Raw genomic sequence first — 27,894 nt, 5'->3', positions numbered from 1 at the left:
TGAACCATGAACTCCTGTGTTATACTCCTAATATATAACCATACACAATATACTCCTAATATATAACCATACTCATTATACTTCTAATATATAACCATACACAACACACTCCTAAAATATAACCATAGACAAAATACTCCTAATATATAACCATAGACAATATACTCTACTGCATTATACTCCTAATCCATGTAATGAGATTCTCTACACCAGCAGTAAAAACACACACACACACACACACACACACACACACGTTTAAAGATTCTTGCCTGTCTGTCCTTTATCTACTGTCTTGTTTGTGATTCTACAAGTGAAGAGAAAAACTTAGATAACTCTTCCTCACATCTTCCTCCTCATCCTCTTGAGAGCAACTGCTGAACTACACCTGCAGTTACACCTGCTGAGTTACAACTGTAAATGTACACCTGCAGAGTGAATAATACTCTTACCGTGTATGTGCACACAACTGCTGAAATACAACCCGAGCGTTCTCTAAGCACAGGTGCTGTAATCTTATTTAGTATGACCCTTTGAGATAGCATTGCTGTCATATACTGATCAGAGCACAGTTCAGTCATGGTTTTTACAACTTTGAGAGCTTTGCCAGATAATGCTCCAAGCACAGAGTCTGAGGATAATCTGAGGTGAGGAGCACGAACCAGATTCAGGATCTGTAGGTACAAAACAGGCTGACAGGCAGTTGTTCAGGTACAGGGTAAATAGGATGGCCAGATAGTGATCTTATGCAAGTGTGTGTGTGTGTGTGTGTGTGTGTGAGTGAGTGTGTGAGAGAGAAAGAGAGAGACACGGAAGGAGAGAGGAAGAGAAAGAGAGTCTGGAGATACAGCAGATAGCATCATTCTTCTTCAGTCCTTATCTTCTGTGGGCTTCACACCCACATCACAACATCACAGGGCACCATGGTGTGACATTACAACCCACATAAAACCAGGAGAAACAAATGTGTAAACATGGAGAGATGGAGAGAAAGGGAGAAATGGAGAGAGCTAGGGAGAGGAAGAGGGATAAAGAGAGGGAGGGAAAAAGAGAGAGAGGAAGAGGGGAGATAGATGGATAAAGAGAGTAAGAGGGAGAGAGAGAGAGAGAGAGAGAGAGAGAGAGAGAGAGAGAGAGAGAAAGAGATGGAAACAGGGAGAGAGGAAGATAGAGAGAAAGAAAGAGGGCGATAGGAAAGGTGAGAGAGTAAGTGAAAGGGTGATGGGGAGAGAGGCAGGGTGAGAGAGAGGGAGGGAGAGAGAGAGAAAAAGTGCACGCTCTATATTTATATTGATTTTCGACTTCATTCCAGCCATAACTGGAAATAATCCAAACATGCTTGTTAACCTGCAGTACTGAACTATCCCATTTGCAGACTGAAGGGACACACACCACACCACACACACACACACACAGGGTCCTGCTCTGTGTAGGGTGCTTACCACGCTCCGGTTGACACTGGCAACCCTCAGATCTCTAGTTGATGACATGGCTGTGTGTAATCCCTCACCTCTGTGTGTGTATTTGTGTGTGTGTGTGTGTATTTGTGTGTGTGTGTGTGTATGTGTGTGTGTGTGTGTGTGTGTGTGTAGGTTGGAGTTTCAGCATGGGCTCTGCGTATCAGTTCCACAGCTGGAGAGTGTTTGTGGTTGTGTGTGCGCTGCCGTGTGTCTCTGCTGTCGTCGCGCTCACCTTCATGCCAGAGAGTCCACGCTACTACCTGGAGGTAAGCACTGTGTGTGTGTGTGTGTGCATGTCTGTTTGTGTGCGTGTGAGCGTGTGTGTGTTGGACAGTGATGTCAGTAACGCGTTACTCTAATCTTACCACTTTTTTCGGTAACGAGTAATATAACGCGCTACTATTTCCAGTCCAGTAATCAGATTAAAGTTACTTATCTAAGTAACTGTGTGTTACTATTTTATGGCTCAGTTCTACTTTTTCGTCTGACCGTAGCGCTCGACTCCGCACGCTGCGTGTGAACGTGTGAGAGTGCGAGCGCGTTCACGTCATTCTATGCAGTGTTGTCCGTAGATATGTGGTAGTGTAAAGAAACACCCCTCAAAAACAGGGGAAAACATTTACCTGACGAATTTTAATGTTGCTTTGTGTTCCAGATTTGAAAAGTGCTGGAATTTAGGCTAACATAGCCTACTTAAAATGCTTGAAAATGTAATTGTAATTCCGTTTTACAACAAATAGCTGTCTGACTGAATAGTTCATTTGTATTACGTTTACAAATACATTTACAAATAATACCGCACATCAACACAAACGTAATGTCAGCAGATATATTATTTAAATGTCAGGAGATACATTGTTACTATTAAAAATTCACTTCCAATAAAGTGAGTATTGGAAAAACTAATTTTGCTGCTGAATGAAACTACTAAAGTAACTTGTAATCTAACATAGTTACTTTTAAAATCAAATAATATGTAACGTAACTAAGTTACTTTAAAAAGGAGTAATCAGTAATCAGATTACTTTTTCAAGGTAACTAAACCTTGTGTGTGTGGACGTCCAGGTCGAGTTTATGTAGGTGGGTCAATGTATAACGTTTGTGTATATATATTTTACACTTAAAAAAAAATTCCTAATGAGAATTTTTCAGTTCTGAAATGAGTCTTTAAAAACACTTTTGGAATAGCATATCCAAAATGAACTACAAACACCAAAGACCATGAAACATGGAACATGAAATATGGCTTCCATCGTATCAAAACACCAGTGCAGGATTTTGATCTAACATGAACACTGTGTGAGTCAAAGACTCTTAACTGTTACACATTGGAAAGTTACATCCTCACGGAAGAACAGGTCTATCAGAGAGGTCTTAATTAAAACATCTCAAGTCTTAATGATCTTAATGCAGTAAGGGCTTAATTCACCTTGTCTGCATCATGTGGGCACCGGGTCCCGTCACCATGACGACTATCGTGCACTCTTGCTGAACACTGTGGAGAGACTACTTGGGCGTGGCTGATCTATCCTGCAGCTGTGAGGTTCCAGGAGGGGATCACATGATCACATGATCACATGGCTGGAGGTCAGAACCTCCAAGAGGAAGGAAACACCTCTGTGGGGAGGAAGAATTGTGAATATGGAGGGAGGCAAACACCCCACAGTCACCCCAGTGGTGTGGTGTGTGAGCACACCCACGCCCCCCACCCTGAGCACACCCACGCCCCACACTGAGCACACCCACGCCCCACACTGAACCAGCACCAGTCTTCCACAGAAGTCATCCATAACCAGAATCAGACAATCAGACGCCCTGAAGCACACACGTTTGGGATTTGTGCAGCAGATGAGATCACTGCACACCAGTAGCGAACCGTGACCATTAGACCTGGGCCCGCTACACATACCCCCCCCCCCCCCCTCGAAATGTTTTTTCCCCTCTCCTAATAAAATGCAATAAAGAATAAACCGTGGTTCTCGGAAGCGGAATATGTGAATGCTAGCGGCGGTAGGCTAACGACAGCTAGCGTCGCCACAGCGGGCGGAAATTATCCTACAGTTAAGCCCGCCCACTAAGAGGGAAGATATGATTGGTCAATTTTACTGTCATTTGAAACTGGTATTGCGCTGAATTATAACTGCCAGGCCCTCTGTAAACGAACAGCGGGCATCACAGTCCTGATAGGGGGAGACACAGGCTCACAGGCTTCCACTTAACCCCTCATCCAACACAGATTGAATAGACACGGGTGAATAATTTATTTGCTTATATTTTTGTAATTGTTTAGATGTCGATTGTAAAACTGTAAGTAGATAAAAATAAAATTGGATAATTATATATATATAATGTTTTAAGAATATTTTAGGCCCTCTGAGAGGGCGTAGAGGGCCCTGACGGTTCCCCACTGCTGCACACACACACCGACACACACACACACACACAGACGTAGGCAGACGTGTCTGGAAAATCCTCTATCATCTTTTTCCATTCTGTCCCTGTCACAGTCTTCATGAGGACAGTGTGTTTGGCACAGCTGTGGTGTGTGTTCCACACCAGCACTTCCAGACCTAAACTCGTGTGTGTGTCTGTGCGTGTGTGTGCGTGTGTGTGACTCTATTTACTCTGTAGACAGGGAAGCATGATGAGGCCTGGATGGTGCTGAAACAGATCCACGACACCAACATGCGTGCACGCGGAGAACCTGAGAAAGTGTTTACTGTGAGTATTTACACACACACACACACACACACACACACACACACACACACACACACACACACACACACATATATATACACAAATACACACACACACACGTACATACACACACACACACACACACACACACACGTACACAATCTTCTGCTACAGTAAACACGGTACTTGCATTTCTGGGGGAAACGTAAGTAAAGTAAAATTCTCCACTCACGTCTCTACTGCCACATCCTGCTCTCTGTCGCCACCTGCAGGTCAATCGGATAAAGATCCCCAAGCAGTTGGACGAGCTGGTGGAAATGCAGTCCGAGTCTGCCCACCCAGCCGCTAAAGTTCTGTTCCGAATCCAGAGTGAACTCCGTGGGGTGAGTCCGCCAGCTCTCTCACTCTCCCTCACTCTCTCTCTCTCTCTCTCTCTCTCTCTCTCTCTCTCTCTCTCTCTCTCTCACATACATACATACAAATTCAAATTCTTTCTAAAAAATATGGATTTCTAAAGCCAAAAGTCCAACAACAAAAGAAGTTTCTAAAATCCCAGGACTGGGATTAGACTCATGTGCTGCATACTTACTGGGTGTGCTGCATACTTACTGGGTGTGCTGCATACTTACTGGGTGTGCTGTGTGTGTGTGTGTGTGTGTGTGTGTGTGTGTGTGTGTGTGTGTGTGTGTGTGTGTGTGTGTGTGTTCACAGATCTGGATGACATTCCTAAAGTGCTGGGATTACCCTGTAAAGGACAACACAGTGAAACTGGCCATTGTGTGGTTCTCTCTCTCTTTTGGGTATGAAACCCCTCAACACCCCTCTACTCATACACACACACACACACACGCACACGCACACACTTGTACCTGCACTAAAAACTCAAATTCCAGCAATTAAAAAAATTGCAACAATTCTAATCTGTTATTATTCAGGCTCTTATTCTATTCTAATCTTTTCTTTTCTATTTTTTTTAACAGTCATCTCTGATAAGGAAGAATATTTGAACGGTTTAAATATTGTTTCTCTCTTTGTCTGTCTCTCACACTTACATACATACTAAAACACACACACACACACACACACAAACACAGCCACTCTGTCTGTGTCACTGTAATGAGGTGCTGTCCTTTTGTAATTACTGCAGTGACGGTAGCCGTCATTAGCTTGTACTGCCCCACAGTTGGACTTACTCTGGAATTACTACTGCCACTGTAGTCACTGTCTGGATGTAGTCAGGGGTGGAGTTGGACCAGAGGGACTTATCTCTGTGTAATTACTGTAGTCAACAGTGACTGCACAAATAACGTCCAAGGTGGGGTTGCACTTAAGGCACTTTTGCCTAAGTAATAGTACTAATCACTGATTCTACAGCCTACAAACCAATCACAGAGCCTACAGCCAAATGTGATGTCCACATCTCCACTTTATGGGATTATGGACCACAGCTGAAACTCCGCCCTTAATTTATTCCCTATTTATACTCCTAAACACATCCTTATTTTCTTTCATTTTTTTCCATTTCACCCTCTGACTCCTCTCCAACTTCTCCACAGTTTCTCACATCTCTCTCCATGTCCAGTAGCGGGTGCTGGTTTATTCCACCCAGAGCTCACGCCAAAAGTTCACCTGTGTTCTCCTCTCCCTCCCTCCCTCTCTCTCTCTCTCTCTCCCTCCCTCCCACTCTCTCTCTCACACATATATGTACTATATAACATTTCTCACCTCTGTTTGTCCATCTTCTCTTAATGTGCTGTGCTGTGCTCTGACCTCTGATGTCATATCCTGTATCCAGGTACTACGGCCTGTCTGTGTGGTTCCCTGATGTCATAAAGCACCTGCAGGAAGATGAGTACGCGTCACGTGTGAAGATTCACCAGAACGAACGCATTGAAGACTTCACCTTCAACTTCACATTAGAAAATCAGGTCCACTCCAATGGGCTCTTCATCAATGACAGGTGAGTCTTTTTCTGTCACATGTGTGTGTGTCTGCAGGTGAGGCAGGTGAGTTATGTATTATAACTACATCATTACTTTTTAAAGCTAAACCTTGATCCCTCTGATGCCAGGTGAGTCTGTATTAGTCTCAGGTGAGTCTGTATTAGTCTCAGGTGAGTCTGTATTAGTCTCAGGTGAACATGCATTAGTCTCAGGTGAACATGCATTAGTCTCAGGTGAATGTGCATTAGTCTCAGGTGAGTCTGTATTAGTCTCAGGTGAGTCTGTATTAGTCTCAGGTGAACATGCATTAGTCTCAGGTGAATGTGCATTAGTCTCAGGTGAGTCTGTATTAGTCTCAGGTGAGTCTGTATTAGTCTCAGGTGAACATGCATTAGTCTCAGGTGAATGTGCATTAGTCTCAGGTGAGTCTGTATTAGTCTCAGGTGAGTCTGTATTAGTCTCAGGTGAACATGCATTAGTCTCAGGTGAATGTGCATTAGTCTCAGGTGAGTCTGTATTAGTCTCAGGTGAGTCTGTATTAGTCTCAGGTGAACATGCATTAGTCTCAGGTGAATGTGCATTAGTCTCAGGTGAGTCTGTATTAGTCTCAGGTGAGTCTGTATTAGTCTCAGGTGAGTCTGTATTAGTCTCAGGTGAACATGCATTAGTCTCAGGTGAATGTGCATTAGTCTCAGGTGAGTCTGTATTAGTCTCAGGTGAGTCTGTATTAGTCTCAGGTGAACATGTATTAGTCTTAGATGAATGTGCATTAGTCTCAATTGAGCCTTCTTTAGTCTCAGGTGAGTCTGTATTAGTCTCAGGTGGGTCTGTCTTAGTTAAGTCTGCATTAGAGAGTTTGCTATGTCCACAGTCCCGCATTGTTCTTAGACCTGGGTGTGTGTTTAGATGGGGGGGTGGCAGGTATTCAGGACAGGTGTGTGTGCGAGAGGACAGGTATGCTAGAATGTGAGAGGGCAGGTGTGGGTGTGTGAGAGGGCAGGTGTGTGTGTGTGTGTGTGTGTGTGTGTGTGTGTGTGTGTGTGTGTGTGTGAGAGGGCAGGTGTGTGTGTGTGTGAGAAGGCAGGTGTGTGTGTGTGTGTGTGTGTGTGTGTGTGTGTGTGTGTGTGTGAGAGGGCAGGTGTGTGTGTGTGTGTGTGTGTGTGTGTGTGTGTGTGTGAGAGGGCAGGTGTGTGTGTGTGTGTGTGTGTGTGTGTGAGAGGGCAGGTGTGTGTGTGTGTGTGTGTGTGTGTGTGTGAGAGGGCAGGTGTGTGTGTGAGAGCTAAAATCTGTGCTGTTGATAAGTCAGAATCCCATTTCATGAGCTCCTGTAAAATAAAATGCTGGCTGCGGTCCAATCTTATCATCCAGTGGCCTACTGTCATTGTCTAGTTTGGCCTATATATGTGAATATGTGTTTATGTTCATGTGCACGCGGGTGTCATTGTGTTTGTGTGTGTGTGTGTTTATCTCACACAACACACACACACACACACTGCACCAAGGTAACATCCCTTCATACCGAGCAAATGCTTCAAAAACAGGAAATTAAACCCCTCTTATCTCCTAGACCCGCCTGCTTCTGTCTCTCGCACGTTCTCGTCCTGTTCTGGTTCTGGTTCTCTTCTGTCTCCTTTCTCTTACTCCAACTTTCCACTGTTACATTCTTCCCTAGTCCATCACGACTGTGTTGTACGCGTTCCCGCGGGGCAACATCGGATCGGCGTATTTATTACCCAATAAAACGAAGCAAACAATCGCAACATTGACTGTGAATCTGTGTGAATCACAGACAGACAAAGGGAACAGCGTTTCTTCTAGACAGCGTAGACCGAGCCTGTCTGAGACGTGGGGAGTGGCGGCGATATGGGGAAGTGGCCATAAACATTACCAATGTCTTGGTTTATTTACTAGTGACGGTGCACAATGCACCAGATCGTTGTTGTAAATCTGATGTTCCTGTGCTGGTGTTACTGATCCATACATCTCAACAACTCACACACCAAACTCTGCTGCGTTACGGAAGATATAACATCCAAACCAGAGGTGGGGACTCGAGTCACATGACTTGGACTCGAGTCAGACTCGAGTCATTAATATTAAGACTTTTGACTTGACTTGAAAAAATATTCAGAGACTTAGACTTGACTTGGACTTTTACACCAATAACTTGGGACTTGAATTGGACTTGAACCTGTTTACTTGCAAAGACTTGATTTTTTTTTACCCCAAATCTAAAATTTAAAACGCATATTAATATTTATAAAGTGCGCCACATTAATTTCATTTCCGTCCTTCTGACTCAGACCGGCGTTACACCAGATTCTGTGACCGTCGAGTTTTGTGACCACAGGGGGCGCTATTTCACAGTTTCTGTTCAGAGGCACAAACGCTTTACGAATGCTACGTAAACTACGCTGATGCACTTTCTTTACTCGTTTTGTTGGTGTCCACGAGCCAAAATATGACAGATGTTTATATTTACATTTATCGTCTCTTAATTACATAAATGTACTTAAACAAGATTTACCATCCCCTCACCATTGCAGCCAACAAAGAAATCATGAATGGGATGTACAGGTGAGACTTTTTAACTGGGGTCACCAATTCTGACGGCAGCCATCAGAATATGTGACCCCACTGAATCTCCAGGTAACAATAGTAGCCTACACCGTGACCCCACAATAACAGAAAACAATGAAAAAATAACCCTAACCTTTTATTAGTCTATATTTAAACATTTTATCCAAATGTTTAGAATAACCATTCGTAATGACAGCATCTTGCTTACGATGATGTCACGTTGAGGACCCCGGCCCCTCCCCTTTGGGCGTGTGTATACGTGGTCCACGTGCTCTGTCTGCGTCAGTGGAACTCCGTGGTGATGGCTATGTCGTGTGATAATGTGTATCACCTGTGAATCGTCTCGTAATTACATGGGGCTAATGTGGTTTGTCTATTTAATGTGCGCTCGCGCAGTGTCCTGTGCTCGTCGTTGTGTGTTTGTGTATGTTTATCGTGCGCTATTGCGCAACATATATAATATAAGTAAAGTGACGTTTGCTGCCACAAAGGATTTGTGTCTCGTCCTTCACGCCGCACCCACCGTCACAGATGAAGCTTGCTATTTTCGTGTATAATGATGTAACGAAACATTCTTGTTTAAGTACATTTATGTAATTAGGAGAACATAAAATGTAAATGATCTGTCATCTTTTGGCGGGCGGACACCAACAAAACGAGTAAATAAACGCATCAGCGTTAGCATTCGTAAAGCGTTGGTGCCTGTAAAAAAAAGACTCGAAAGGACTTGAAATTCCAAGTTTCAGACTTGGGACTTGACTTGACGGTTGCCTGTCTTGACTCGAGACTTGACTTGAGTTGACTGTCTTTGCTTGAGACTTGACTCGGGACTTGAGGATAAAGACTTGGACTTACTTGAGACTTGCAAAACACTGACTTGGTCCCACCTCTGATCCAAACTGCCAAAGCTCAGATGCACCTCCAGCCTGAGGGTTATGCACGACATGCATGAACCTTGCTCATCATTATACACCAAAAATGGCCTTCACAAGTAAATGTTACATTAGCACTTTTGATTGCCCAATTACCATTTTAAAAATTTTATTTAATTTTTTTTTTGTGGATGAAGCAAAGATGGCCATCAGTGCAGAGTGCACATACATCTCTGCAAGCACTGAAGCACGATCCCTGCGCAGAAGAGAGTTTGATTTTACAGGAGATCACTTTGGTTAAAGAGGTGTGGTGGGTAGAGACTGAGACAGAGCTCTTCAGACTTGGACGAAAAACCAGTGAACATGTAGGCGTCAGACAAACAGCCATGTTCTAGTGATTTCAATTCTATATCGCCTCACTTTAGGAATCTTAAAACTGTTTAATGCTGCGTTCGGTATCTGATACTGTCATATAACAAAACAAACAAATGTTGATTTAAAAAATGTGATTTGCTGCTTTTCACTGGCAGGTTCATTAATATGAAGTTCAAGTCTGTGACCTTCAGAGATTCCATTTTCCAGAACTGCTACTTTGAGGATGTGACTTCAGTGGGCTCCCTGTTCAAGAACTGCACCATCATAGACACATTCTTCTACAATACAGGTGTGTGCAGGTGGGGTCAGAGAGAGAGAGGCGCATGAACACTGAGACACACAGAGTGGAAAAGCTGTTATGTTATTAGCAGATTATACAGCTCTGGAAAACTCAAGAGACCACTCCAGAATTTAATCTCTACAAGCGTTGTTTTACTTTACTGATGTGATCGGCTGAACTAAATCTTATTGATAGAGTCTGGGCAAAACGGGGCTCATTCCACCAAAGATTGATTTCTGAACTCTTCCCATGTTAAACATTAATACTGTATTGTTTAATAATTAATATGAATGCAACGTTTGTCAGAAGCAGAGGTGACGCAAACGCAAGTGTATGAATATTAAAAAGATAACAAAACACGAGACAGACACAACACAGATAGGGACTACACCCTCATTCATTTGACCAATGGCAACACATGTTACACCTCAAAGGTTGAATCGCCTTATTCAGCTGTGTCTCTATTCTTTTTTTAAAAAAGATTTAGCAATTCACTTCTGCTAACATTATGATTGTAGACACACACTGCACTGAGTGTGTAACTCCAATGCTCTGCATGGTACATGGATGGGTGTATCTGCATTCTTTCATACTTGACGAGCCGCGAGCGGCGCGAGGGTCCGCGCGACGAAAATGACGTAATCGCTGTGGCTCCGCCCGTGCGCGAGGTCGTGCACCTCTCGAATTTTGTAACTTCGCGCGCGCGCCGCGCTTCAGTGCGATGGACAAAGTCATGTTTGCCGGGTTCATACACCTTTAAGCCTGGTTTATACTTTCGCGAGCGACCGTAGCGCGCGGCTCCGCCCACCTCGCGCGACCCTGCGCGAGCGGTGTAGGCGTTTATACTTTTGCGAACGTCGCTGCAGTGTTCTCCGAAACGATAGGTGGCGATAGGTGGCAGTGGAGAATAAAAAACCTCTGCAAAACCGGTGAAAGAACATTTTACCTGACCAGAGACCGTATATATACACCAGGCATCAAACATAAATATGACTTTGCAATAAAAACAATATTTTATTTGGATTTTTTTTTTTTTTGTAGTTTATGAAAGTTTATGTGTAGTTTATGAAAAATCAAAATGGTAATTTTATTTAGACACACCTAGTAAAGCCAGAACAGATATTTTTGCAGTGGTCTCTATTTTCCCCAGAGCTGTACGCAGTAGACAGTCTGTTTGTCTGAGGAATCGTCTCTTGGTGTGACATTACAGTTCATATACACATACATACAGTAAATGCACATTATACGGTGACAACAGAGGAGGGCAACGTCCTCTCGGGACTATTGTAATATTGTTTTGTAATATTTACAATTACAGGAAATAGGGGTATGTAGATTTCTGTTGTTTTGACATCTTTTGGGGGGATTGAGTCTCCGTTAGGAGGGTCGTACCTCTCAGTCCCTCCAACCACAGCTATCACCCAGTCGGTTTTGTTGACATTGCTTCGTTCTTTGTAAGAATAACAAACATGAGTGTGCGATCTATTCGGGGAGTGCTGCCTGATTTCCAGGTGGTGCCAGGCTGACGAGACGATCACAGAGTGCTGTTCTGCTTCCTACAGATTTATTTCCACGTCCTCTCACTGACACTTATTTATGTAGGGACGTGGGAGCCACTATCTCACAGACTCAATTATCTCGAAGACTCCTCCTACAGACACCAGCGCATTTAGGACATAATTCTTCTACTTTTTCTCTCTTTCTTTAACACACACACACACACACACAGATGAGCATAGCAGTAAAATGGAAAATCAGGGAGACTGAAACAGAGAGGAGAGATAGTAGAGAGTAGGAGGGGTGGGAGGGGAGAGGGAGGGGGTAGAAGGGGGTAGGAGGGGGTAGAAGAGGTGGGAGGGGGTAGAAGGGGGTAGAAGAGGTGGGAGGGGGTAGAAGGGGGTAGAAGGGGTGGGAGGGGGTAGAAGGGGGTAGAAGAGGTGGGAGGGGGTAGAAGGGGGTAGAAGAGGTGGGAGGGAGGTGGAAGGTAGAAGGGGGTAGAAGGGGTGGGAGGGAGGTGGAAGGGGTAGAAGGGGTGGGAGGGGGGTAGAAGAGGTGGGAGGGGGTAGAAGGGGGTAGAAGGGGTAGAAGGGGGTAGAAGAGGTGGGAGGGAGGTGGAAGGTGGAAGGGGGTAGAAGGGGTGGGAGGGGGTAGAAGGGGGTAGAAGGGGTGGGAGGGGGGTAGAAGAGGTGGGAGGGAGGTGGAAGGGGGTAGAAGGGGTGGGAGGGAGGTGGAAGGGGGTAGAAGAGGTGGGAGGGAGGTGGAAGGGGGTAGAAGAGGTGGGAGGGAGGTGGAAGGGGGGGTGGTTACTGGCTGCCAAAACCCCTTCTAGTGTAAAATCACCAGGTATTCTCTGGGTGAAGGGATGAAAGGAGAGAGCTCTGTTGACTTCAGACAAAGAGCTCCATCGCCATTATAGGAGCAAAGCTATTAGAGAGCTCTAGAAGCTCAGCAGCCAATGGGAGTACAATGCTAAGTTGGGGGTGGGGATAGGGGCGGGACAACAGAGGAGGAGAAACATGTACTGGTGAGCCCAGGTTTAGTGGCTGGTTCCAGTGGAATGTGCTGAGACTGATACTGGCGGATGAAGCGTGCTGTGGGGGTGGGGGTGGCTGACAGCTCAGGACCAGGCTGCTGTAGGTTTGAGCTGACTAAGACTCCAGCCATACGCTAAAATAACGGCATTCAGCAGAATAAATGCAAACCACTGCCAAAGAGAGCAAGAGTGTTCCCAAGGCCTTGTGGGAATTGTAGGCCATATGCCACCAGAAATTGCAAAAGCCCATTTGATGGAGAGAAAGGGAGAGAAGGAGAGAGGGGGGGGAGTGATAGATTAATTTGCTGCCAGTGTAAACATAGCAAAGTAACTTATGATATATGTGCTAAAAGACATCAACTGTGTCCGCACAGGGCATACAGAATGACACCACCTCCACTTATGAGGGAATAGAAACTTGTTCTATAACATTAAATCACTAGCGATGACTCTCACATGACGCTCTACCTTTGCGTGTTTGTCAGAGTGAGTAGTCTTGACAAGTTTCGAGTATCGTGCGATTCACAGTGCAATTTCACTGTGGGACTGTAAAAGTGGAAAGTATTGATTGGGTGTGTAGAAGATGTGTGAGGAATGATGTCAGTAAATCATGTCTTGAACTCCCCGTGGTTATTTCAGTCACTCGAAAACAAATGGACAAGTTCTGTTTGAAACCTGCCCCTCTACCCGAAAATGAAACCAGATCAATCCGTTTTCCTGATGGTGGAGAAACAGCTAAGAAATGAAGAAAGACAAGAACCTCCGTTTTAAAGCAGCAGGAATAAACCCGATTTCTCACACACAGATATCGACGACTCTAAATTCTTTGGCTCATCGGTGATCAACAGCACGTTCACACACAATAAGACCGGCTGCCAGATCACATTCGACGATGACTACAGCGCGTACTGGGTTTACTTCATCAACTTCCTCGGAACACTGGCCGTGTTGCCAGGCAACATAGTCTCCGCCCTCCTCATGGACAAAGTTGGGCGATTGAGCATGCTAGGTAAGCAGATGGACGCTGGCAATCCCACCCAACGTGTCTATGTTTAAAATAAAACAAAACAGATGTATTCCCACGGGACGTCGCGTTGAACAGTCGCTATTGGCTTTTGGGCAGAATTAATATTTGCCGTCTTTCTTTTTGCCTTCCCATTTTTTGTGATTTCACCTGTTTCTTATAATTTCTTTCCAAACACCTTCCCCGTGTCATCAGTGTCTCTTCAATCGTCTTGCTTGGTCTTTAGGGGGCTCGATGGTGTTGTCTGGGATCAGCTGTTTCTTCCTGTGGTTCGGCACCAGTGAGTCCATGATGATTGCCATGCTGTGTCTGTACAACGGCCTCAGTATCTCCGCCTGGAACTCACTGGACGTGGTCACAACTGAGCTGTATCCCACAGACAGGAGGTACCACACTTACACCCACACATACATACACACACAACAAATGGGTGTAGATATATATACTTACACACACACATACATACTTAGCATAGATGTATACACACTCACTCACATAGACACTAATAGATATTGTATTTAGAATTAAAGAACAAGCATAAAACAAGCATTTTAAAACACTGTGTGTGTGTGTGTGTGTGTGTGTGTGTGTGTGTGTGTTGTAGGGGCACTGGGTTTGGTTTCTGTAATGCGATGTGTAAGCTTGCGGCCGTGTTGGGTAACCTGATCTTCGGCTCCCTGGTGGGCATCACTAAAGCTATACCCATCCTGCTGGCGTCCGGTGTACTGGTCAGCGGTGGCCTCGTGGGACTACGACTCCCAGACACCCGCGCCAATGTCCTCATGTGACGCCGACCTCTGACCCTTCACCTTGAACCACTGAGTTGCCACGGAAACAAGGAGGACATTCCAGGTTGGGGCAGGTGCATCAGGCTGAGACATCAACATCTAATATTTGTTTATTTTGATATTCACTCAGTGTAAGATTATGTATATGTTTATTCATGTGTTTGTTTTTTATTTGGTTATACATGTAAAATACATATCATGTAATTATTTATTTATTAATGTAAGTTATAATTAACATTATGAATTCATCTTTGAATCTGATCTGAAGCAGAATATTGAGCCAACATCTTAAGGATTCTTCAAATGAGTCTTAAAGAGTCCTAATGAAGATGATTGATCTCACCTGGGCTATGGATGATACAGCCATCTTAAAAGGTTAAAGTCTTAAAGGGTCACGTCAACATTATTTTACCTTTGATTTGATCATGCTTGATGATGCACAAAATGGATGCCTTTTACACCTGTGAATGTCCTGGGATTAAAAAAAATGACCATAGTAAATATTAAAAGTATCAACAGCAGCTATGTGTGTTAGTGTAAGCTGAATTTCTGCTCCCCTCCTAGTTCCTCACACTCCTCACCAGCTGTGTGTGTTAGTGTAAGCTGAACCTCCTCACACTCCTCACCAGCTGTGTGTGTTAGTGTAGGCTGAACCTCCTCTCACTCCTCACCAGCTGTGTGTGTTAGTGTAAGCTGAACCTCCTCACACTCCTCACCAGCTGTGTGTGTTAGTGTAGGCTGAACCTCCTCCTCACACTCCTCACCAGCTGTGTGTGTTAGTGTAAGCTGAACCTTCCTCTCACTCCTCACCAGCTGTGTGTGTTAGTGTAAGCTGAACCTCCTCACTCTCCTCACCAGCTGTGTGTGTTAGTGTAGGCTGAACCTCCTCACACTCCTCACCAGCTGTGTGTGTTAGTGTAAGCTGAACCTCCTCACTCTCCTCACCAGCTGTGTGTGTTAGTGTAGGCTGAACCTCCTCCTCTCACTCCTCACCAGCTGTGTGTGTTAGTGTAAGCTGAACCTCCTCACTCTCCTCACCAGCTGTGTGTGTTAGTGTAGGCTGAACCTCCTCCTCTCACTCCTCACCAGCTGTGTGTGTTAGTGTAAGCTGAACCTCCTCACTCTCCTCACCAGCTGTGTGTGTTAGTGTAGGCTGAACCTCCTCTCACTCCTCACCAGCTGTGTGTGTTAGTGTAAGCTGAACCTCCTCACACTCCTCACCAGCTGTGTGTGTTAGTGTAAGCTGAACCTTCCTCTCACTCCTCACCAGCTGTGTGTGTTAGTGTAAGCTGAACCTCCTCACTCTCCTCACCCTAACCGTGAAGCTAAAAGAAGAACACAAATACTCGTCACTGCAGCTAAATGCTTTCGGCTTTCTTCTAGTCTTCGTGGACCGTGTGGTCAATGCAAGCTTACTGACTGTGAGGGCCTCGTGTTATGTGATGTGCTTCCTGACAATTTCACTTCTCCCTCTGTCTCTCTCTGTCTCTCTCTCTCTCCCTGTCTTCTTTCTCACTGTCTCTCTATCTGTCTTCCTTTACTTTTGCAATAGAGGATGCGCACGCGCGCGTGCATGTGTGTGTGTGTGTGTGTGTGTGTGTGTGTGTGTGTGTGAAGGAAGGCCCTTGCCTCTGCTGCTGTGGTCTAGTAATTCTCAGTCATATTGCTGTGTGTCTTTCATGAATTGTGATTTCCTCTAATCACGGAATGGCCTTGTCTCTCAAAACTGTGCCTCTTTCCCCAAAAAAACGAAACTCAACCTTCCATCTGTGCTCATTTGTATGCTTCTTCTGCTACGTGGTGCTTCATCAAGCGCTGTGTGTGTGTGTGTGTGTGTGTGTGTGTGTGTGTGTGTGGGGGCTATTGGGACCCAGCAGTGCTGATAATAGTCTGGCGTTTTTATCTCCTACCTTCTAGTGTGATACTATTCCGTTCCCCCTGCAGACGCACTGCGTTGTAAAGACATGGCTGCTTCACTGACTTGTGCTCCATGGTTTGTAGCCATAAGATGCTTGCGTACGCTTCCATGATGCGTATCTGCTGAAAGCCACGTTTACTGGCTGTTTTATCAACCCCCAAAAGAGCAACAGGTCTCCTGTCCAGTCAGGAAGCTCTGAACTCTGAGAGCAGTGCTGCAGATCTAGTGTGGGGCAGAGATCAGCAGACACACCAGAACCTCATGACATCTGACCTAAGGGGCTTCCTTCCGTGGGAAACGCCCCCTGTGATGTCATCATTCTACGCCAAGCCAGGGCAGACTATCCCAGCTCAGCTGTGCAGGACCACACACACTGATAAACATCTAGCCATCTGGTGGAGAAACAGAGGGTTGGGTGTCAGTGTGGCCACGTAGCAATGACTACCGATAAAGCCATGGGCACCAGGCCTGCTACACCACTGCTGTATTAGTCCTACTGCTGCTGTTTTGGAAAGATAACTATCGTTTTGCTGTTGTTTTTGTGTGTGTGCTTATGTGTCATTAAGAGGAACATGTTCTTTTCCAATCGTCTTGTGCCATACAACATATTTCCAATACAGGGTTACACTAGTTTTTAACTTTATCAGTTTGTATTGTGTGCATGTCAGTATATTATGACAGTTTTATTTTTTAAGTGGGTTTGTTTTTGTTTGTTTTGGTGTTTTGATGTCTTTTATGGAGTGACCTCTTTGAGTTAAAGCTACACTAGTGTGATGATGCAGTCGGAGGCTGTTGCTAGCATATCCCTAGTGGCAGGATGTCAGGCAATACGCCCCACTCCCTACATAGTGCACACTCCATAGGGTATGAATATCTGGTGCACTAGACTGTAGGCCACCTTTTCAGATAGAACCCTGATGTGGTTGATTTTGCCTGGAGGCCATAATAACCTGGTGATTCCTCCACCAATCACCATAACAACTCAATAATCATCAAAGTGGCGGCAGTGACCGTAATTTAGTGCAGTAGTGCATTAGTGCATCTTGACTCCGGCACTGAAGACCACTGCACATTTGTGTGTTTAACCTCCATGTAAACTCAGCTGATTCTGGACTCCTGACTGAGATAATTAAAGAAAGCTAATAAAATGTCCCGTGCTGTAGGGTTCTCAGGACTGAGAAGCTCACATATACGCCTTTAATCCGCCAACATCTGTGTAGTGAGATCGCCATTAATGGAAAACCTGAAAAAGCAACCGGTCGCTTTCACGTGGCTGTGATTGATACCTGATTGCGTTAATCGATTAGCGCTGATGGTTACCATGGCGACTTGAGCATAACCGATGGTTCATTTTAATGAATAAACTCAAAAGAATTGATCCATCTGCCAAACAAGCGCCAAATAGCTAATAGACCGCTTATTATTAACAATAATTTTTTATTTTGATCGACTCCTGCATGTGTGTTATGGAGATTTCTCTTTATATTTACGCTTTGTGTGTGTCGTGTTGTCCGGAGATGGAGCAGAAGAACCTTCACACTGGGGGAGATGAGTGTGATCTACTGGTGGGGGGGGGGAGTGTGATGTGATCTACTGTGGGGGGGGAGTGTGATGTGATCTACTGGGGGGTGAATCTCTGGTGCGGTTGTGAGTCTCGCATGCCCACATGGTGGTGGTGGGGGCCGGATTGGTCCTGTAGTTTCTTAAGTGTCTGTAATGTCATTTGCCAAAAAAAAGAAACCTCTCGTTGATCTCATTTATTTTGAAGAGAGAGAAAGCCTTGTAAGTTGTTGAGCGTTTAAAAGTGGATTCGTGTTGGATCCTGGTGTCTTGAAATTAAAGAGTTTCAGTCTCTATAAGAACGAACGGGTCTCTTGTTTCATTTACAGTGTGTGCATTACGGTTCTGTTATATAATACGAACTTGTAGTTCTCCAAACACGACAGCATGACCACTTCTGCAGTGTTCAAGACCACGGACGTAATTTTGGGGGGGGACGGGGGGGACATGTCCCCCCCACTTTTTCAAAACCCGGTTTTGGTCCCCCCCAGTTTTTACAGTTAAAACCAAATATTTAAATAGCGACGAATCCATGTCCCCCCCACTTTTGAAGTCAAAATTACGTCCATGTTCAAGACACGTGCGAATTACACGTTCGTGTGATCATTCTGTTAAGAAATGTTTTATCCCAAGACTAATCCGAATGACTCGATCAAAAATACCAATTTCCTTGGTCCGTGCTATTATATGGATATTAATGTTTTTCGATATAGTGCAGATTAGATTACTTTGATGTTAAGCGTAAGCATCGTTATTCACATAATCACCACCAGGTGGCGCACTGTATTCATGCAGCTGCTGACTTTACAGCGTTGTGCGCTTCTGATTCAGTATGTCTGTACTGTACTGTGATCCAGCTCACTATAATAGTACAAAATAGTACAATATACACAACATGTTGGCAGCCTACCGGTTCTCACTGTCTCGCTCCCTTTCGTAGTGGTGTTTATGTCAAAATCAAATTTGTGTTAATCAGTATAAATAAAATATGTTAATCGCATCTATTAATGAATCATAAATGCTTTTCAGTAAGAGATGGGCAAATATATACTTAAAAAATACATTATAAACACGTAATTCGAGTGATTCAAGTCTAAATGCTCTGCTGAAATAGTTCACAGAAGCAGCTCTTCAAAACGTTCATAAAAGCTGATCTATAACAAAAATCCACAGTGATGTGGATCTGGAAGTTTAACCCTAAATCAATTAATCCACCTGACCGAAGATCTGGTTAAAAGAGTGACTACAGTTCTTCAGAAGATCAACATGACGGATGATTGGAGCTGAACATTGAGGAACCACTTGAACCACTAACGGTTAGTGGGACAGAATAAACGAGGAATCAAAATGGCCTGAAGTCGGTAAGGGAAATACACCTTTTAAAGAAGCTAGTTTATCAAATATTTTAGTATGTAAATCTAAAATTTAAAATATAATTAGATATTTCAAATATATATTGAACTCTGCTTACAATTATAATAATTATTATAATACAATTATATAAATATAATTATAAATAATGAGGATTTTATTATCATTTTATTATTGTTGTAACAGTTCAGTATGTATTTGAGAAATATAATTACATTTTGAATATTTTGGAATGGTATATGGTAATTTATGGTAATATATATGATAATTTAACAGCATTATTGGTAGGTTAAAACTGTAGTTGTTGTTTGTTTTTTGTTTTGTTTTTCTGTTTGTTTAACAGGGAGAGAGAATTTCATAAATCTGTTTTACAGGAGAGTCCTTGATGGAATCATGAGTTCTGAATGTTGATGGACTTTATTTACCCAACATTATTTGGGTTGGAACACCGCACCTAAACACCACACCTAAACACCGCACCTAAACACCGCAACTAAACACCACACCTAAACACCGCACCTAAACACCGCACCTAAACACCGCAACTAAACACCGCACCTAAACACCGCACCTAACCCCCCCCCCCCCCCCCCCCCGTGTGGGACTGTCTGCAGCAGGGGGCTGTATCCTGCTGTCTGGTATGCTAAGGATGGCTCAGGAGTAATTCTGACTGGGTCACTACGGAAGTTCTACATTTAGCCCAGCATAGATGTGAGGCCGAACACATATGCCACTAACCAAGGCTACAGAGTTCTGTTCTCAGCCTTTTATTGATTTACTGGTTTATTGTCTAACACAATGTTTTAAAAAGATGATAAAAATATGATGTTTAAGCAGGTAGACTCCCAAAGTCTCCCGTCTGCATTTCTGACTGCATCATTCCTCTTTCTTGTGTATGTTTGATTAAAAGAGGCAACAGGATTTCTAGTCAAGCAGAGGCCTGGTGTATATTTACTGTGTGCTATAATTACAGCAGGTTAGCTCCAGTGCAGGAGCAGAGCTGAGTGGACACATGTCTTCAGTGTTCGTGACGGGGCATGACTCAGTCAAGGACACAGGAGACACACACCTCTCGCCACGGTCGAGGACTGCACACCTCACTGCCGTCTCGCGGAAACCTCCGTGTTTCTCAAAACTTCACCCGAGCGTTAAACACGCTTGTCGGCATGTCATTGTCAATATTACGATGGCAGTTTTATTGTTCATTACATTCAGTGACATGTGGTTTTATTTTGCAGTCTCTGTAAATGTGAAGTAAATATTCACTGAAATGTTGATTTAAGATGCGAGTACAGAATTGGTTTAAAAAAAAGTGAAACGTACATACAAACACGCGCGCGCACACACACACACACACACACACACACACACACACACACACACACACACACATTATTATCTTCCTCTCTGCAGCATGGATACCCACAGACAAGTGGAACTAAAATTAACTCATCAACATAACAAACTCTCACATAGACACACACCCACTCAAACAGACACACACACACACACACACACACATACACACACTCAAACACACACACACATACACACACTTGGATGAGGGGACGACTTACACACCTCTCTTTCACATATATGCTTGCATGCAGAAACACCCCAACTCAAGGCCAATGCCTTAAAGGGGGTAGGAATTCTACCCCACCCCTCACCCCCTTTCACCCCCCACATGGCACATACTGTAGATGCTAGTACACACACAGGTCTGCTATTTTGGTAGTGTTTCCTTCAGATTAAACCCCAGGTGGCCATGGGACAGTCTCTTGTGAGCCCAAGAGTGCTGTGATGAAGGTCAGACCCGGAGGGTCCTTGGGTATTCATGCCTGTCAGTGTTCATTGTGTTCACTTAATGATTTTTTGACCTGTACAAACATTCGCACTGCACACTGAACTATGACGAGAAAACAACACCCAGCTGATCTCAGACCAGCGGCCCAGTGCCTATTCTACACATTTTGAACCAACCACAATCGCATTCTGGGAACAGAAAGATGATTGTGTCTGTGTGAGTGGTTCACACTCCTTCCTGGAACGCACATACACTGCTCAGTGATGACTGATTCTGGGTATCAGGTTACTTATCAAGCCCGTCATGAAATCATATGTGTTAGGGGAGGAAATACATTTTTTAAAAATGCAGTGCACAGCCAATCCAGTGCTGACCCATACAGAACCAGAGCCGAGCGGCTCTGATTATTGTGATGCCAGCAGAAATCTAAATGGAGTTTTGTCTCCGGGGGCATTCTGCAGTCACCTGTTTCCTCTTACACACACACACACACACACACTGGCACTGTGGTTACTGCATACGTTACACCAGCTGCTCTCTACGATGCATTCTCATGGAGACGCTATCAGCACTAACAGCTAACAGAGGCCTCCTGTTGGCAGTAGAGTTAAGACCACGATTAAACAGAGCTTTAGGGCCGTGATCAGGAAGCCGGTGGCATGCTGCAGTAATCAGACACGGATGAGTTTTGGGCCCCTGCTGAGACTGTACTCACCAGGGTACAACCCTGCCTTCCAGCCCCCGGAGAAGAGCACGCCGCAGGCTTCTTGCGCCCTACAGTTCATGGTTAGATGGTTTCCTCACTCTCACATCCTGATTTGGCTCTGGGAGGAGCAGGTAACAGTCTGATCAGCTTCGTCTGCTCTGGGAGGAGCAGGTAACAGTCTGATCAGCTTCGTCTGCTCTGGGAGGAGCAGGTAACAGTCTGATCAGCTTCGTCTGCTCTGGGAGGAGCAGGTAACAGTCTGATCAGCTTCGTCTGCTCTGGGAGGAGCAGGTAACAGTCTGATCTGGGAGGAGCAGGTAACAGTCTGATCAGCTTCGTCTGCTCTGGGAGGAGCAGGTAACAGTCTGATCAGCTTCGTCTGCTCTGGGAGGAGCAGGTAACAGTCTGATCAGCTTCGTCTGCTCTGGGAGGAGCAGGTAACAGTCTGATCAGCTTCGTCTGCTCTGGGAGGAGCAGGTAACAGTCTGATCAGCTTCGTCTGCTCTGGGAGGAGCAGGTAACAGTCTGATCAGCTTCGTCTGCTCTGGGAGGCGCAGGTAACAGTCTGATCAGCTTCGTCTGCTCTGGGAGGAGCGCAGACTTCACAGCGCAGACGTATGAAGACTGGCAGCACCACACGATGTGCAGCTCGCGGGTGAACCTGCCCAGGGCGGCGTTGACCGCTGCAGTCCAGCGTGGAGCAGACTGAACTTCACGCCACTCCTTCCGCAACTCAAGGACTGGTCATTAAGACTCAGACGTTTACACGTCCCTGCGTGACCATGCAAGTATCATATCATTAGGAGCAAACCATACACACGCGTTTCAGAGCACATTTAGGTTGCCGCTACAGAGCTGTCATGGTGGTGTGACGTTGGTACAATCATTCAGGCGTCTGCTTCTTTACCGTCTCCTGAGAAAACATCGCACGCACAAATAAAATACATTGCGAAAGTCAGTGTACGTCAACCAGAACAGAGGGAGTATCTTATCTGTTTTACTTTATGCAATTGGTATGTAAAGTCATATCTTTACTGCAGAAAAGAGAACGTCTGTAAAGCAGGGTGAGCAGCCCTGCCCTCTGATGAGATTTACGATGGGGTGGTTGATAGGGAGAGAATCTGGCAACCCTCCGAAATGGGCTGCTGTTGACGTCAAAAACATCGCAGTTAAAGAATTCTTCAAGATAGATCAGAGCACAAGAAGATAACACAAGGTGCATGCACGCACACAAACATACACACACATGCATACACACACACGCACACACACATACACACGCACACACACACACACACACACACACACACGCGCGCGCGCGCGCACACACACACACACGCACACACACAAAACAAACGATGATGATGATGAAGCAGGATAGTACTGACATCAGGATATCTGGCTTGCTTATAGTAAGAAACTGAAAAAATATCAGTTTATGAGCTTTACCTGTGCCACACGATACCTGTGATTTACCTGTGCAACATATGATACCTGTGATTTACCTGTGCAACATTGAATACCTGTGATTTACCTGTGCTACACATGATACCTGTGATTTACCTGTGCTACACATATCTGTGCTTTACCTGTGCTACACATATCTGTGCTTTACCTGTGCCACACGATACCTGTGCTTTACCTGTGCTACACATGATACCTGTGCTTTACCTGTGCTACACATGATGCCTGTGGTTTACCTGTGCTACACATGGTACCTGTGCTTTACCTGTGCTACACATATCTGTGCTTTACCTGTGCCACACGATACCGGTGCTTTACCTGTGCCACACGATATCTGTGCTTTACCTGTGCTACACATGATACCTGTTCTTTACCTGTGCTACACATACCTGTGCTGCACATGATACCTGTGCTTTAGAACATCTTCAAATTCTATTTATACTCCACTCTCTGTATCCCCTTTATTCAAAAACACCTGAAGAGATCCATAAGCTTCAGTGCGGTGAACTGCTTTTGAGGGTCGTTTCAGGGTCATGAGCTGCTTGTGGGGCAGACGTGCTGTATGACGTGTATGTCCAGCAAACACAAGCCAGCGACTTTAACAGCCACGGCTGTTCCAGAAGTCTGAGATTCAGTGTGGATGCCAGAGTCTCCTCAACTCCACTCAGAAGATACTGTACAGTCGGCACCCAGCTCAAAGGTGCAATTGTTTCACACAGCCACTCGAACGAGTGTGTGCCTCCTCTAGCCTTTCCTTCTCCCTCTTATGCTCCCCCCCTCTCTCTCTCTCTCTAAATTGGAAGACAAAGCCATCTCTGTTCATTCTGCCCTGTGTTTTTGAGTCAGCCCCCGTTAGCACATAACCCTTAACCTATCCGCATAACCTTTGACCTTTATGAACTCTCCATAACTTTCCTTTTTCCATGACAAAAAAAACAAACAACGAATGTTTATTTATTTTAGAACGTAACCTCTGCAGGGTCTGTTATGGTCACAGAGTTCTTGATTCTGCACGTTGGTGCAACTTCTCTGAACCCATTCCTGATCCACGGCTTGTACAAGGACTAAAGCAACTTGTGCCCACATACTCACCTTTCTGTAGTTTATGATATTTATTGTTCAGAAGCAACACAGTGCTCATAATTCATAATTATGGCATTAGTGATGAGGCTACTGGAAACAATGTTTTCTTACAAATTCTACAAATTATGTACGTTTCATCAATATCTATTCAGTTAATAAAAAGTTAATGTATAGGGACTTTGTTTTTGTACAGTAATAACGCACGTATAGACATAACGCATTAAATTAATCTTCAAAAGTTACTTCAGACGCTCCTCCAACATATTTCTGGGTGCTTTTGCATGAATTTCGACAGCCGATCTATAATTATGCGGCTAAACCTGTCAGTCTGATTTCTCCTCCACTCTGGTGTTAACCAAATTCACCCCCTCCATTTTGGCTCTCCGCGTTTGGCTGCAAATTTGGGAAAATGCGACCCAGATTTCCAGGTTCGACTGCTGCGTGCACCAAAGACAAACGGGATTTATTTACCTGTTCCTGCTCTCTCTCTCTCTCTCTCCCTCCCTCCCCCTATTAGGAGAGATATCGAGAAAGGGGTTTGAGTTGCGGGTTTGAGTTGCTCTCTCTCTCTCTCTCTCTCTCTCTCTCTCTCTCTCTCTCTCTCTCCCTCCCCCTATCAGGAGAGATATCGAGAAAAGGGTTTGAGTTGCTCTCTCTCTCTCTCTCTCTCCCTCCCTCCCTCTCTCCCTCCCTCCCCTATCAGGAGAGATATACAGAAAGGGGTTTGAGTTGCAGCTCGAGTGCTGCCTCCGCCATGCTGGGACACATAAACTTGTCACGTTGCTTCATCAACTCTGAACTCTTTTAAATCGCTTCAGAAACACGGAGGGTTTTTTTTAACGCCAGGTAAGTGCATTTGTGAGGAGGGTTAGGGCTCTTTTATTCAGACTGTGTTTATTTCTACGTGTTATCGTGGTAAAACTAAATGGCCAAGCCGATGTTTTGTGTGTGCGGTCGCGCTCCACATTTGAGCTCCTGCACTTGTTGTGTGGGACTACTGCAGCTCTGTGGGCTTTCTCAACTAGTTTTGTTCTGTTTTCACACCTTTGTTTGTATTTTCTTATTTTTTAAAAAGCTTCGTGACACGGAATAGCCGGTGAGACAAAGTTTATTTGAACCCTCTTTAAAATAATCATTTAGTTCCCGTAGTAGTTGTAGGCAGTATTCGTCCTCTGGTGGTGTTTTTTCCACTAAAGTATCTTCGTTTTGTGGTAAAATCTCTTTTAACTAAACCAGGTTACCAAGTCAGACACGACACACTCGTACCGACGAGCTCTGGTGGTTTCCGACTGATTTGAGTTGAAATTAAAGAGGTTCAGTGTCGGTCAGTTCGGGTTTAAAGCTGTTGTCCGGCTCAGTGGCTGTAAATATTTAAACGGCATCCTGGTTTTCAAGTGTGGTAGGAGGACGTGCTGTGTGAAGTGTTATAAATGTGTTATAAATGTGTTATAAATGACCTGTCCCGTCGGAACAACACGTCTTTGAGGAGGGGAGCGTGTTTGTGGGGGAGCTGTGGACGACCTCACGTTTCCTTACACCTTCAACTGAAGGAGTTTGGGGCTTTAACGTGGGCTTTCCTCCAGTGTTGCCTTGAGCTTTAAGTTTGAGAATAACTGGTTGCTTTTCTTTCGTTGCTTTGCTCTGAATTCCTTCTAACGTTGAAACGAGGTCCTGTCACGTTCTTGGAGTTTATCGGCCAAAACACAAACCTTCACGTATTTGTTCTCAGTGTTTACAAAGCACATGAATGAACTTATCTATAAGTGAGAATCAGCCCAAAGCAAAATATTACCCTGAGAGCAACCTGTGTGTGTGTGTGTGTGTGTGTGTGTGTGTGTGTGTGTGTGTGTGTGTGTGTGTGTGTGTGTGTGTGTGATGCGTGTGATGCTCCAGGTTAGCATCAGGCATTTGTGGCCCCTTGGCCCCTTACCTCTAAATGCATGAAAATTGACCCAGAGGATTATGGGATAAATACTACCTGTGTACCATTTGATATTCAGGTTTTGTCTGCGCTTTGGTTTGAATTTGAGTGTCTATATTGCTTAAAGAGCTAAAAAGCTTGTAGGTTGTTTGAAAGTACGTGGATGTATTTTACGTGTATACAGAAAACCTCTGTTTGATAATAGCCTACACCTCCACCTGTGTGAGATCAGTGTATGGTGGCAGGTGGAGATGACTTCCGTCCCGTCACCTCGGGGAGTTTGGCTCACCGCTTGATTGGACGTCCTCGGGGAGTGAGGTGAAAACTGAGATGGATCTCTCTATAAATTTCCTATTCCCGGTTGCCTTAGTCCCTGAGTGATTTAATTCTTATTCATGGCCCTGTTCTTTGTTGTAGCCACACTGGGCACCCAGTAGTTAATTAGAGCAAATGCCAGCACACTCATAATTTCTTAATGAGTTGGTTTCTCTCAAATTCCCCTGAGATGTATTTTAATGAAGGTGTGTGTGTGTGTGTGTGTGTGTGTGTGTGTGTGTGTGTGTGTGTGTGTGTGTGTGTGTGAGAGAGAGAGAGAGACAGACAGACACACACACACACACACATCCATGAATCTTCCCATCTTTTGGGGTTGTTGTAGATGGAGCATCCCTGAGTGTTTGTAAGGCCCGTACATTTACATGGTGGAATAATGTCACACATCCTTCTGCCAGTGGGTCAGACACGCATCCTGTAAGCCAAAGACTACTGGCAGCCAACCAGTGAACAGAACCATGACCTCCCAACAGGTCCCCTTTGATGCTTCTGTAACCTCTGCAGGATACTGTAGAACTCACTGTACAGAAAGTCGACCTTTGACTTCATGGTGGTATATTCCCTAAACTTAGTAGATTGGAAGTTTTGGTAGTACAGTGCATCAGTAAGTTCCCTCATCTGTTTTAGCGAGCACAAGTTTAGGAAGATCTTGAAACATGTCTGTTCAGGTTAAATGCTAACGTGGTGGAGCTCCTAGATTAAACGTAAAAGCGAGTCAAAAAGGCTTTAAACTCTGTGTTCTGCCAGTCAGACATTAGCCTCGAATTTCATCCAGTGCAATACTGCCTGGAGTCATAAATCCATCTCTCGGGATTTGGCCCTCCAACGAGATGGACAGTTTTAGGATACACTTATCTGCCAACATTTTCTATCTAGTTTCATAGGGCTAATGGTCACAAAACAGGGTTGGGTATAAATAGTTTGGCGGTTTGCACCATTAATTTAGTTTAATTGATAATGTCTCGTAACAGTAGTAGATTATTGTGTTGTACTAGCAGTTGATCCTAAAGTCTTGAAGACTCCACAACATCTCGTTGGGGATGTATGTTGGTCCTGCAGGGTTAGGTTAGGGTTGGGTTAGGGTTAGGGTTGGGTTAGGGTTAGGTTAGGGTTGGGTTAGGTTAGGTTAGGGTTAGGTTAGGTTAGGGTTAGGTTAGGTTAAGATTAGGTTAGGGTTAG

The 27,894-nt window shown here is 44.6% G+C and overlaps 2 protein-coding genes across 13 annotated transcripts in view; both read left to right on the top strand.

Moving 5' to 3' along the window:
* Window positions 1-15,073, top strand: part of LOC143497200 (synaptic vesicle glycoprotein 2C) — a 41,775-nt gene extending 26,702 nt beyond the window's left edge. For all 4 annotated transcript variants that reach the window (XM_076993034.1, XM_076993030.1, XM_076993033.1 and 1 more), the window contains 9 exons: window positions 1,590-1,723; window positions 4,089-4,178; window positions 4,430-4,540; window positions 4,869-4,957; window positions 5,953-6,117; window positions 10,083-10,216; window positions 13,546-13,749; window positions 13,991-14,150; window positions 14,369-15,073. In XM_076993034.1, the coding sequence (XP_076849149.1) occupies window positions 1,590-1,723; window positions 4,089-4,178; window positions 4,430-4,540; window positions 4,869-4,957; window positions 5,953-6,117; window positions 10,083-10,216; window positions 13,546-13,749; window positions 13,991-14,150; window positions 14,369-14,552 (1,271 nt within the window). In that variant the 3' untranslated portion in view covers window positions 14,553-15,073. The remainder of the gene's footprint in view (window positions 1-1,589; window positions 1,724-4,088; window positions 4,179-4,429; window positions 4,541-4,868; window positions 4,958-5,952; window positions 6,118-10,082; window positions 10,217-13,545; window positions 13,750-13,990; window positions 14,151-14,368) is intronic.
* A 10,082-nt stretch (window positions 15,074-25,155) lies between these two features.
* sema4d (sema domain, immunoglobulin domain (Ig), transmembrane domain (TM) and short cytoplasmic domain, (semaphorin) 4D) overlaps window positions 25,156-27,894 on the top strand; it is a 48,863-nt gene continuing 46,124 nt past the window's right edge. For 4 of the 9 annotated variants that reach the window (XM_076992999.1, XM_076992997.1, XM_076992998.1 and 1 more), the window contains exon 1: window positions 25,157-25,307. The gene's annotated coding sequence lies outside the window, so the exon portion shown is untranslated. Of the gene's footprint in view, window positions 25,308-27,894 lie in introns of all 9 variants that reach the window. The other 5 variants (XM_076992993.1, XM_076993000.1, XM_076993001.1 and 2 more) reach the window with 3 other exon arrangements.

The sequence above is a fragment of the Brachyhypopomus gauderio genome, unplaced genomic scaffold (genome assembly GCF_052324685.1).
Source record: "Brachyhypopomus gauderio isolate BG-103 unplaced genomic scaffold, BGAUD_0.2 sc102, whole genome shotgun sequence".
NCBI lineage: Eukaryota > Metazoa > Chordata > Actinopteri > Gymnotiformes > Hypopomidae > Brachyhypopomus > Brachyhypopomus gauderio.
The sequence above is the reverse complement of the archived record's forward strand: the minus strand, read 5'-3'. Positions and strand labels throughout refer to the sequence as shown.